Below are 13,932 nucleotides of genomic sequence, written 5' to 3' on the forward strand. Positions count from 1 at the left end.
TGTAATAAGGTCTCCCCTTAGTCTTTACTAAGGTGAATCACCCCCCATCCCCCTTATAAGCTTTGTTGATCTCCCCTGCACTCGCTCCAGTTCTACTTTGTTCTTATCATGAGAATCTATTCCTCTCTTGTTACATCCCATAATTTTATTTGCTTTTTTAGCAGCTGCCTTGCTCTGGTCACTAAACTTAAATTTACCATCGACCAACACCCCTAAGTCTTTTTCAACAGTTTTACCAACTGATTTGACTGTTCAGAACATAATTGTACTTTTCGTTATCATCTCTCAATTGCATAACCTTACATTTATCTACATTAAACATCAATATGAATGCTACACAGCGCATATACAATTTATCAACCTTTGCAGCTCCCCACCTAAGTGTATTCTCTCAAAGTGATTGACATCTTGCTGCAGGTGCCAGATGGAGCAACGTCTGGCCGAAACATTCAGGGTGCGTCCAGGCACTGCATTGTAACTCACTGGTGACTTCAGTCAGTGCTTGTTAGACACATCTATTGGCTCCGGTAAACTGTATATTCTATATGCTACGATGTGTATCTTTACTTGTTTCTTTGACTATCCTTTATCTTACAATTTTGAATCTTATTGCCATTTTGGTTTGCTTTTTTGTTCTGACTGTCTTTTTTGTTTGTCATTGATTGACAGCAGATAACATTGTAACATCCATGAAGTAATCATCTAATACAATAATCAATCCTGATACAAAGAAAAAAAATACATGTTCTGATGATCTGCAGTAGACATCCATGTGAGATCCTCATGGAGATGTATGGCTGAGCCTAGAACCTGCTGTCAGTGACCTGATGCTCGTCCCGTGTGACCCTCTCCTGTTCCTTCACATCGTGACCCTCAGTTCAGATAACCTTTCCTGGTCGGGTTAGTGATGAAGCTGTAGTCATAGCCGCCCCTGTGCTGTAATATTCAGGTTCTATACATGGAGGCTCCTGTCATTGCCAATCCCCGTCAGCTCTTCATAGTTGGATTCATGCTAATGAATAAGCGAATCCTGAGTGTGCAGTCGGATGGAGCTCAGATTCTCACTTCTACTCATATACCAGTCATGTGGACACTGAGCATGGCTCCCGTACACTAGACTCAGCCTGCGCGTGATATCTCTATAGAGGGGGCAGACGTGGGGGTCTGGCTTAGTATTCAACAACTTGGTATTTGAGGCCTCCAGGTGTTTGTACTCCAAAAAAAAAACATATAAAAAATTGATATTTTTACATTATCCCAATATCAGACACTGTTCCCGTAATACACATGGATGGGAAGGAAAGAGTCAGCTCTTCCTATGTGTCACATCTGTGGACAGTATAATTTGTGTTTCTCGTTTTTTCTTACATTTTATGCTTTCTAGGGATTTTAATGCTGTTATATACATTATTGATCTGAAGGATAATTAGGACTTTTAGTGTTTCTCCGTAAATCTGTGTCCACATCCTGAGTGGGGAGCGTCCAGTCAGTGATGGATATAATGTATCAGTGATGGGGGATTCTGTGATGGATAAAATGTATCAGAGATGGATATGTGTCCACGATGGATATAATGTATTAGTAATGGGAGGGGGGGGGGGCAGTAATTGCCTGTATACACCTCCCTCTGTATAAGGAGAATATACAAGACGCTGAATTCTCTCTGATTCCCGGAGACTCTGGAGGAGGAAGAGGAAGGAAAAGTCACCTCCAGACTTAAGCCCCGGAGCCTCATCTGAAAGGTGCGGATGTATGTGCTGTGTGTTATATATGATCCATCCCTACACAATGATTGTCTTATCTCTGATGGTCGGGGTTGGGAAGGGTTTGGTGGTTGTAGCAGAACTTTCTAGACTCTGGGAGCAGCACAAGAAGAAGAAATGGCCGGTTACATTTACAGTAAGTTGAGATGAAGATGTGAGTCCATCAGGATCAGTGAGATATGTTTTATTGGAATAATTGTAATGTCACCAGTAGATTTGTCTCTGAACCTTCCCTTCCAGTTGTATCCAGGTATCAGTGCCCACGCGTGACACCTCATGGGAGAGTAAGTGACTAAATATAATGGGTTACCAAAAAATATACATCACAAACCAAAGACAGAAGTTTTATTATAAAATATCATAAAGTAATAGAAGAGTTTCACATCAAAATATTCAACACCACAAATGTGCAACCCAGATCACCCACACGATGACCCACACAATGACCCAAGAGATGACCCACAGGATGACCCACACAATGACCCAAACGATGACCCACGCGATGACCCACACGATGACCCACACGATGACCCACACGATGACCCACAGGATGACCCACACGGTGACCCACGCGATGAGCCACACGATGGGCCACACAATGACCCAAGCGATGACCCACACAATGGCCCAAACGATGACCCACACGATGACCCAAAAGATGACCCAAGAGATGACCCACACGATGACCCACATTATGACCCAAGAGAAGTCAGGAATCTCCAATCCTTATTCCCAAGTCTCTGATAAACCACACACACTGTTATATATGAGACTGTAGCCCCGGCATTTACCGGGATAGTAAAATACTTCTCGTATCTATGACCATTGGATAATAATGCAATATAATGTATATGTTGCACTTAATGGACTGATGTCTTTTTCTAACCTTTTTTACTATGATATCAAATAAAATGGGTCAATATAAAACATGTTATACATAAATCTATATGTATGCATGTATGTATCTGTCTCTCTGTCCGTATGTCTCTTTATATATCTCTCTCTGTCTATCCCTCTCTGTCTATCTGTCTCTGTCTGTCTCTTCCTGTCTGCCTCTCTCTGTCAGTTTTTCTCTGTCTGTCTCTCTATTTTTGTCTATGTTTGTCTATTTTTCTGTATGTCTGTCTCGCTGTGCGTGTCTCTCCGTGTGTGTGTCTCTCAATCTCTTTCTCTGTTTCTCTCTCTCCGTCTGTCTGTCTCTCTCTTTGTCTGTATTTCTCAGTCACTCTCTCTGTTTCTTTACGTCTGTGTGTCTGTCTAAATGTCTCTCTCTCTGTCTTTCTCTCTCTCTCTGTCTGTCTCTGTCTTTGTCCCTCTCTCTCTCTCGATTCATATTATCTCACACGGAAGCTGTTTTATTCTAATTGCCTATAGTAACCAATTAAAACTCCGACCTCATATTAATGACCTGCCGCAAAATAGCTGAGCTGAACTGTGATTGGTTGCTAACTGCCCCGGCAGCAGACAATGGCTCCTGTCTATGGTAGGTAATAGGTGGATTTTGGAAAGTGCAGAGTGAAAATTTTGACTCCCAACCAGGTCTATGACGTTCCTTCTGTCACAAGGAGCGACTGTGCAGAATTAGTGATTGTCAACGTGACGGGCAGATTCCTTTAGTGGACACATACACATATACATATACACTCACCGGCCACTTTATTAGGTACACCATGCTAGTAACGGGTTGGACCCCCTTTTGTCTTCAGAACTGCCTCAATTCTTCGTGGCATAGATACAACAAGGTGCTGGAAGCATTCTTCAGAGATTTTGGTCCATATTGACATGATGGCATCACACAGTTGCCGCAGATTTGTCGGCTGCACATCCATGATGCGAATCTCCCGTTCCACCACATCCCAAAGATGCTCTATTGGATTGAGATCTGTTGACTGTGGAGGCCATTTGAGTATAGTGAACTCATTGTCATGTTCAAGAAACCAGTCTGAGATGATTCCAGCTTTATGACATGGCGCATTATCTTGCTGAAAGTAGCCATCAGATGTTGGGTACATTGTGGTCATAAAGGGATGGACATGGTCAGCAACAATACTCAGGTAGGCTGTGGCGTTGCAACGATGCTCAATTGGTACCAAGGGGCCAAAAGAGTGCCAAGGAAATATTCCCCACACCATGACACCACCACCACCAGCCTGAACCGTTGATACAAGGCAGGATGGATCCATGCTTTCATGTTGTTGACGCCAAATTCTGACCCTACCATCTGAATGTCGCAGCAGAAATCGAGACTCATCAGACCAGGCAACGTTTTTCCAATCTTCTACTGTCCAATTTTGATGAGCTTGTGCAAATTGTAGCCTCAGTTTCCTGTTCTTAGCTGAAAGGAGTGGCACCTGGTGTGGTCTTCTGCTGCTGTGGCCCATCTGCCTCAAAGTTTGACGTACTGTGCGTTCAGAGATGCTCTTCTGCCTACCTTGGCTGTAACGGGTGGCGATTTTTAGTCACTGTTGCCTTTCTATCAGCTCGAACCAGTCTGCCCATTCTCCTCTGACCTCTGGCATCAACAAGGCTTTTCCGCCCACAGAACTGGCGCTCACTGGATGTTTTTTCTTTTTCGGACCATTCTCTGTAAACCCTAGAGATGGTTGTGCGTGAAAATCCCAGTAGATCAGCAGTTTCTGAAATACTCAGACCAGCCCTTCTGGCACCAACAACCATGCCACGTTCAAAGGCACTCAAATCACCTTTCTTCCCCATACTGATGCTCGGTTGGAACTGCAGGAGATTGTCTTGACCATGTCTACATGATTAAATGCACTGAGTTGCCGCCATGTGATTGGCTGATTAGAAATTAAGTGTTAACGAGCAGTTGGACAGGTGTACCTAATAAAGTGGCCGGTGAGTGTACATACACACACATATACATGCATACACATATACACACATACATACATACACACACATATACATACATACACATATACACACATATACAGTATACATACATACACATATACACACATATACAGTATAAATACATATACATACACATATACACACATACACATACACACATATACAGTATACATACATATACATACACATATACACACATATACAGTATACATACATATACATACACATATACACACATACAGTATACGTACATATACATACACATATACACACATACACACATATACAGTATACATACATATACATATACACACATACAGTATACATACATATACACATACACACACATACATACATACACACACATATACATACACACACATATACATACATACACATACATACATACACACACATATACATACATACATACACACACACACATATACATACATACATATCCGGTGGCCACCCATGTTCACACTACCTTCCCCTGGTCCTGTATCTGTGCTGGTCCCCCTGCCAAGGTGCTATATGAAATATGCAATATGAAAAGGGGGAGCAGGGATGGGTACATTTAGATGGGAAGCAGAGAGAGGGGACACAATAAGAGGGGGGATAGAGAAGTTGGACACAACTAGAGGGGTAGCAGGAAGGGGGCCACAATTAGAAAGGGAGCAGAGAAGATGGGCCACAATTATAGGGGTAGCAGAGAAGGGGGTGGAATAAGAGGGGGAGAAGAGAAGGTGGAACAATAAGATGGTAAGCAGACGTGGGCAATACAAAAAGGGGGAGCATGGAGGGGCCACAATTAGATGGGGAGAAGAGAAAGGGGCCACAATTAGAGGGGAGCAGAGAAAGATGCCATGCTAAGAGGGGGGAAGTGAGAGGGCACAATAAGATGGGGAACATAGAAGAAGACAACAATTAGATGGTGATCACGGAGGGGGCCACAATAAGGGTGGGAGCAGTGAGGGGGTCACAGTAAGAGAGGGAGCAGAGAACAGGGCCACAATTAGACAGGAAGGAGAGAAAAGGGCCACAATAAACGCAGGGCAGGGAGGGGACCACAATAAGAAGGGGAGCAGAGAGAAGGGCCACGATTAGAGGGGGAGGGGCAGGGGGTCACATTGTGATAAAGAGTAGAAAATGGGGGTGTCACAATGGGGAAGGTGGGGGGAATGGAGAAAAGTGATGGATAAAATGATCTACAGAAAAGGGCGGAGCACAGTGTAAGGGCCATTAATCTGCGCATAATCTGGGAGAGGGATTAGGGGTGCGGAAAAGGGTGTGGAAAAGGGTGTGGCCAATTGCACCAAAGAATCCCCGGATGCGCTGCACAACAATATCGCTGGCGGGCAGCCATAGTTATGGAGGAGCAGGGAGTATTTGGCATCCTCTGCTTTTACGCCTCAGGACGGTAAGTTGTCATAAGACTTACCTGCCGCACCATGGTCCATGGACCACATGTAGATTTCCAATGTGGTGATAACGAGGACAGCCGGTCACAGCAATCACAATAAAGGTTATGTTTATTTAACCCCTTCCCGCTGAGGCCCCTTTTCTTTCTTGAGTTTCCATTATTTTGCTCCACACATTTAAACATCTAGAACGTCATTACTTTGCCATGGTAGAAATTTGGTTGGTAGGAACCTCTTACATCAGTGATGGAGAACCTTTTAGAGATGGAAACTACCCAAACTACCACCAAGACCGACTTATTTATCACAAAGAGCCAACACAGAAATGTAATTAGTGATTTATTTAAGCTCCGTGTTCTGTCACAGCTTTCATGTGTATCAGCACCCGGAGGACACCAATAAAGCAGAGAATAGGAGAGATTTGGATGATCTATGTATCTTCCCTCCAAGTTCCCCTAAACAGGAGGAATTGTCAGGGCCGGAGCAGGAGCTACAATGATAATCCAGATATGTCCACACTTCCCACTCCTTGAGGAAGATGGTCCTTTCCGGTGATGTCCTGGGTGCCCACAGAGAGGGCTCTGAGTGCCAGGGCCATTGCTTCGCCACCACCGCCTTAGATGCTGTGGTCAGTACTGACTGTGGCATCCATTGTGATAAAGGTCAATGATATGGAGACAATGGGGCACATTTACTTACCCGGTCCAGTCGCAATCCATCAGCGGGTTGTCCGACGCTGATTCGGGTCCGGCTGGGATTCACTAAGGTAGTGCGCCCGATGTCCACCAGGTGTCGCTGCTGCGCTGAAGTCCGCCGGAGTTCACCAAGCTAGGCTGGGTGCAGGTAAGCGCGTGTCAAGCGAATCCGCCCCCGATTTCCGTCGCATGCATGCCGGCACCGATGCGCCACAATCCGCTCATGTGTCCCAAAAACCCAGGGCAATTCAGGGAAAAACGGCGCAAATCAGTAATATTCGGGAAACCTGACGAAAAATAGCGATTCAGGCTCTTAGTAAATGACCCCCGATATATATAGAACATATTGACAATTTTTTTCTCCCGGATGTTACAGTCATTGATCGTTTCTTATCTCTTATTTAGGCCCCTCTGGAGGTCGTGTCTGAGATCCGGATCTGATGGCCGCCTTGTCCTGGACTCTACTGTCACTGGCAGTTCTATGCAGTAATGGAGAACATGTGTCCAGGGAGGAATCACCAAAACAGGAACTAGAGATCTTTGGCATTTTCCCAACGCATATCCGTCATATAACCCATGATTGGGCTAGAAGAGGAGGAGACTTTTATGAAAGCGTCCAGGCGGTGGAGGCCATGAGGTTCGCCATAGAAGAAATTAATAGAAATTCCACTTTTCTTCCCGGGATAAAACTGGTCCCAGTCATCAGGTTCCTCTGTACTTGCACTTTAATAGACGCACAGGTGAGAGATCTGAGGAACTCAAGGCCCGTAGCCGTGGTCGTGGACATCAAAGAAGATGTTGGTTCTGCAGAGGTAAGATGTCCTTACATATATAAGTAATGGAAAACTTTATGATTAGTGATGGCCGGACCTTCAATATTATGTTCAGGGTCATCTCCGGGGCCTGAACTCTGCAGGTGTTAACTCTTTAAATGCCGCTACAAAGCTGCAGGCAGAATCTGTATGGCCCCTGTGACATCATCACGGACGACCTTGGGGAAAATTGCGACATTTATGCGGCAAACATATCCAGAAATCATCTGAAATAAGTTGCAACCTACTTGCTACTCTCTGCATTCTATCAATTCAGAAAACACAGAGTATAGGTTTATGCTCTTCTAATCATTATATTGACTCTTCTATGTGCACACGGCTACCAATCCGCTTTCATAGTATAAACTGCTGTTGGAAATTCAAAGCTGAGCTCTGATTGGTTGCCATGAGTGAATTGAACAGTTCCATTATGATCCCCCATTATGATCCTAATGACAGCCTACCCCTTAGATACCACAGTCAGCCATGGCATCAAAGAGGTTTTGGAGGTCAGAGATTCCCTCTGTCCAGCTTGGTAACTGTGGCTTGTAATGGAGGCCCTCAGGTCTACTTAATCTATATATTTTAATATCTATCTATACATTTTATGGAAAAATCCGCATTCCACACAGAGACTTATTATAGTGATTGCTTTGTTGTTTTTTAGGCTCTCACTTATATCGAAGGTTTAAAAATCCCCGCGCTCAGCTATTCCAGGAGAGGCTTAAACCTACCCAAGCATCCTGTCTTCCTGCGCGTGGTGCCCCCTGCCCAGTATCAGAATAAAGCTCTTGTAGATCTCCTCATCCATCATGGCTGGACCTATGTCTCCATTGTGGTGTCATCTGGTTCCACTTTTGCGTCATTCGTGGAAGACTTTAAGAAAGAAGCCGAAGTTCATAATATCTGTTTTCCTACCACTATAGTCTTGTGTTACCACGTAGACTACATAAACTACGTCAGGAACCTGCAGAGTCACCCCATGGCCGAGGTGGTGGTCGTCTTCGTTCTTCAGTATGACCTAGAACATCTCCTGGCCGCTGCTCACACGCTCAATGCCACCTTCACCTGGGTGGTCGGCAATCCCTGGGGATTACCAGAGAAGGATCTGGATACATATAACAAGATTTCCGGAAATGTCATCATGTTGGACATCCAGTCCTCTCACCTGCAGAGGTTTAATGAACATTTCCAGGCAATGAAGAAGGAAGCAAATGTCTACAATTATACAGATCCAACGATCAAATCCTTGTTTTCTGATGATTTTATTTTTCATTCTATTCCTGGGGAAGAAAACATTACGGTAGATGAATTTCAACCATCACCCAAGATCCAGTCTGTAGTGAACGCAGTGTACGCCATCGCTCACGCCCTGCAGAACATGTCCTCCTCCACCTGCCCCAATATGAGCGCGGACTGTGTGAGGGAGAATAATGACATCTTCATGACGTTTCTAAGAAAGACAAGATTTACCGGTGAGAATGGGACGTCCAGAGGTTATTACACTGGGGGGCAGGGGGGGGCCTGGAATGTGTAGGATCTGCATGTCTTATCAAAACTTCTTTATTGTATCCAACTGTCAGCGCTGTGAGCAGGTCTGGCTGGAACATTAGAAAGAAGCAGAATATATTATTAGGTAATGAGATGTAGTTTTACAGTAAGATACAATATCAAAGTTGTACCCTGATTACTGTAATTTCTACTACTCCTTAAAGGGAACCTGTCACCCCATTTTTCAGAAATACATTTAGTGACAGGATCCCATAAAGCTCCCTTATCTTAGCTATAAATCGGTTCCCGCACATCCCCATAAAATCAACTTTATAATCTTGCCTGGCATACATTTAGATCTAGGAAGAGTCGAGGGGTGTGTGGCCTCCTCAGACTGAATCCATGCCTCCCCATGCCTCCTCGGCGCCGTTGTATTTTAAATGCTGCCGGCGGCAATCAAAGGGTTAAAACCTGCAATCAGTGCTAGCACCAATCGTGGGTGTTAGCGGTGGGTATTTGCTGAAATATATATATAAATCCCATGTATGTATGACGAGGCTCACCCTGTGAGCCCTCTTCGTACATCCTTACAGCTCCATAACATACTGGTACGTAAAATAGCGCTAATGAGTTGGAAAAAAGCTCCGAATAACCCCCCCCATGTGGTGAGCTCCGTGCCTTTCCCACATCCACCACCAACATATGTTTAGTTTCGTTATGTCATTATGTTTTCTGTTAGATCATTTAAGAACTGTAGACCATTGGGAAGTCCACAATCTCCACATCCCAGCCTTAAACTTCTACTTCTACTCCACCACATCTCAAACATAAGAATGTGCTCAGGGGGAACAGCCCTGGGGGCCCCGGCCTCAACCGGTTTCAACCTAAATACTAGAGAAGGCTACAGCATCAATAGTTCATGATATGTGAGGACTGTAAAATTTAATTTCAATTGAAATAATGTGTTTCATCCTCAGCTCCTTTAACTGATCCCGAAGTTCAGTACACGGTGAAGTTTGACCACAATAGTAATGGACCTGCCCGATACAACATCTTCACCATCCAGGAGATCAATGGAAGCTTCCAGTACCAGCAGATTGGATCCTGGGCAGAGGAGCTGACACTCAACAGCAATCAGACCATGTGGGAGAATAACACGGCGCCGGAATCCCGCTGTGGTAAAACTTGTGGAAACCAAGAAAAGAAGATGACTGTGCCCGGGTATCCTTGCTGTTGGGTTTGCGTCATGTGTCAACCAAATGAGCTTTTATTAAATGAGACCACATGCAAAGAGTGTGACCCCGGATACCAGCCCAACACAGACCATAGCGGCTGCATATCTTACATCCAGTGGGGGGATGGACTGGCTATCGGACCGCTCTGCTTCTCCGGCCTGGGAATACTTTCCACCATCTTTGTGGGCGGAGTCCTGTTATGGAATAACAACACCCCAATAGTGAAGGCCTCGGGGCGAGAGTTCTGTTACATCCTGCTGAGTGGAGTCCTGCTCCTCTATATCATGACTTTTACCTTCATTGCTCGTCCTTCTGTTGTCATCTGTGGTCTCCGACGCCTGGGACTTGCCACATCGTTCGCTATTTGTTATTCTGCCTTATTGACCAAGACCAATCGTATCACCCGCATCTTCAACAGCGCCCAGAAGGGGATTGCACCGCCGCGTTACATCAACCTGGCGTCCCAGCTGTCTATCTGCCTGGCCCTCATCACCTGCCAGATCCTGGGGCTGGTGATATGGCTGATTGTAGACCCGGCTGAGGTCATTGAGTCCATATCTCCAGATAAACATATAACACTGCAATGTAAATTAGGAGATATCAAGATACTGTTCTCCTTGGTGTACAATGTTCTTCTCATTCTCCTCTGCACAGTCTACGCCTTCAAGACCCGCAAGTATCCGGAAAACTTCAATGAAGCCAAATGCATTGGATTCACCATGTACACCACCTGCATCATCTGGTTGGCCTTCATGCCGGTCTTCTACGTCACCTCTGATCATCCCAAGGTAGGTTTTAGAGAACTACTTGCCGTGTACATAATCTGGCAAGAGATGGGACGTAATAATAATGACAACAATAGTTGTGGATTTTTGAGATCGGTCTCCATTAGTTTATATAGGTCTATAGAGGGAAGCTGCCGTTGATTGTCCATTGTTGGGTTTTCTACCTATTGTACATAGTCCTCAGTAGTCTTGTTTCGAAATAGGAATAAAAATACTCTCAGATGGGACCTCCATAGCTTCAGCATAATGTCTTGGTTTCCAGGGCTTCCAGGCTCAACAAATGGGAAGTTGTAATGTTATGTTCACTGCCCGTGTGACTCTTTAGAGGTCACATCAGAATACATAGCATAGGAGTGCAGAGGCCAGGCATTAGCTCCGTAATCATGTGCATAATACCTAGGATGTCAGAACTTCTATTCCAATGGGATTTGAAGCACCACTTGAGTCATGTGATGTCCTCCTCAAGGTATATTTTCTTTCTTCTTTCTATTTTATGGAAAACCTGCCCCCTATTTTCAGATTCTTTAGATTCTATGCCAACTTTGAGAATAGATATTGAGTAATGATGAGATCAAAACAGCAGCAACATAGAGGTGAGCATTGACAAGTCTCCTCTCGGTCCTTCTGGGACATTCTCCATCCCTCAGGATCCAGATCAGTCAGGATAGTTGTGAGGTCACCACTCTCTGCAGCTCCATCAGTCTCTGCGGTCTCCATACTGCAGGGGGTTGTAGTGTAGACCCTCTATGATGACATTGAGTCTCTTGTATCTCCGGCAGGTTCAGGTCACCGCTCTCTGCACCTCCATCAGTCTCTGCGCTCTCGTCATACTCTGTGGTCTCCATACTGTAGGGGGTTGTAGTGTAGACACTCTATGATGACATTGAGTCTCTTGTATCTCCAGCAGGTTCAGGTCACCACTCTCTGAACCTCCATCAGTCTCTGCGGTCTTGTCATACTCTGCGGTCTCCATACTGTTGGGGGCTGTAGTGTAGACCCTCTATGATGACATTGAGTCTCTTGTATCTCCTGCAGGTTCAGGTCACCGCTCTCTGCGCCTCCATCAGTCTCTGTGGTCTCGTCATCCTCTGTGGTCTCCATACTGTAAGGGGCTGTAGTGTAGATCCTCTATGATGACATTGAGTCTCTTGTATCTCCTGGAGGTTCAGGTCACTGATCTCTGCGCCTCCATCAGTTTCTGCGGTCTCGTCATCCTCTGTGGTCTCCATACTGTAGGGGGTTGTAGTGTAGACACTCTATGAGGACATTGTGTCTCTTGTATCTCCTGCAGGTTCAGGTCACCGCTCTCTGCGCCTCCATCAGTCTCTGCGCTCTCGTCATACTCTGTGGTCTCCATACTGTAGGGCAGTGATGTTGAACCTTTTAGAGCCCGAGTGCCCAAACTTCAACCAAAAGCCACTTATTTATTGCAAAGTGCCAGCGCAGCAATTTAAGCAGTAATTTATTTTTCCTTGTTCTTTGACAACTTTCAATCGTTCAGCCTCCTAAGAACACCAACACAGTTGAAAGGAGGAGGGCAAATTTGCCTATCATTGTAGGAAGATTCTTTGAGTCCTGTCTGGTGCACTTCATGCTGGGGTGGTGGCCTGGGTGCCCACAGAGAGGGCTCCGAGTGCCACCTCTGGCACCAGTGCCATAGGTTCACCACCACTGCTTTAGGGGGTTGTAGTGAGGACCCTCTATGATGACATTGTGTCTCTTATATCTCCGGCAGGTTCAGGTCACTGCTCTCTGCGCCTCCATCAGTCTCTGCGCTCTCGTCATCCTCTGTGGTCTCCATACTGTAGGGGGCTGTAGTGTAGACCCTCTATGATGACATTATGTCTCTTGTATCTCCTACAGGTTCAGGTCACCGCTCTCTGCACCTCCATCAGTCTCTGCGGTCTCGTCATAATTGGAGGGGTCTTTGTGCCCAAACTTTACATCATCTTCTGTCACCCGGAGAAGAATGTAAAGAGTGTTCAGAGGGTTAATCCCAGCAGTCACACAGAGTCGTCACGTGGTAAGTGTCATAGTAATGGGAATTCAATATTGGAGCCAAATAAGAAATATCAAAATTTTTGTTGATTTAAATCTAATCTACGACCATTAAAATGGAGGATCAACAGCCAAAAAGTCAAGTAGGGATAAGATTGGGATAGATTATAGAACTTTTCTGTCTTTGCGCTGCCTTTCCACACAAGACGCCTCCAGAAGGAGTTCTATACACAACAATGGGGCAGATTTACTTACCCGGTCCATTCGCGATCCAGCGGCGCGTTCTCTGCGCTGGATTCGGGTCCGTCCGGGATTCATTAAGGTAGTTTCTCCGACGTCCACCAGGTGGCGCTGCTGCGCTGAAGAGCATTGGAACGCACTGGAATACACCCAGCCGGGCTGAGTGAAGGTAAGTGCAAGCTCCGCGACAGATTTTTTTATTTAAATGCTGCGGTTTTTCCGAATCCGCCAGATTTTCGTTCAGCCACGCCCCCCAATTTCTGTCGCATGCATGCCACCGCCGATGCGCCACAATCCGATCGCGTACGCCAAAATCCCGGGGCAATTCAGGGGAAATCGGCGCAAATCAGAAATATTCGGGTAACACGACGGTAAAACGCCCTTAGTAAATGACCCCCAATGTATTTGCTGTGATCATTGCAGACGTAATTCATGTGTAAAGGGACAAGGGAGGAAAAAACTAAGTATCCTGGGAGCTCCCTGCAAGGTCCAATATCCACTCCAATAACAGTAACACCTTCGGCTCATGTCTCCATCTTTTTTTTGCAGGTTCAACTGGAGAAGTCTCCCAATCTCGCTGAGGACAAGTCATATCTATAGACCCTAAGCCTCTAGCAT

General features: G+C 45.4%; 1 protein-coding gene across 1 annotated transcript; it reads left to right on the forward strand.

Annotated features, from left to right (window-relative positions):
• Positions 1–7,193: 7,193 nt before the first annotated feature.
• LOC140109539 (metabotropic glutamate receptor 3-like) lies at positions 7,194–13,099 on the forward strand (the record flags this gene model as incomplete). The annotated part of the gene is made up of 4 exons (XM_072132066.1): positions 7,194–7,565; positions 8,233–9,040; positions 10,034–11,079; positions 12,940–13,099. Coding segments are annotated over exons 1-4 (2,386 nt in total), but the record flags the coding sequence as incomplete, so codon positions are not given.
• Between the last annotated feature and the right edge of the window lie 833 nt (positions 13,100–13,932).

The sequence above is a fragment of the Engystomops pustulosus genome, unplaced genomic scaffold (assembly GCF_040894005.1).
Source record: "Engystomops pustulosus unplaced genomic scaffold, aEngPut4.maternal MAT_SCAFFOLD_214, whole genome shotgun sequence".
Lineage (NCBI taxonomy): Eukaryota > Metazoa > Chordata > Amphibia > Anura > Leptodactylidae > Engystomops > Engystomops pustulosus.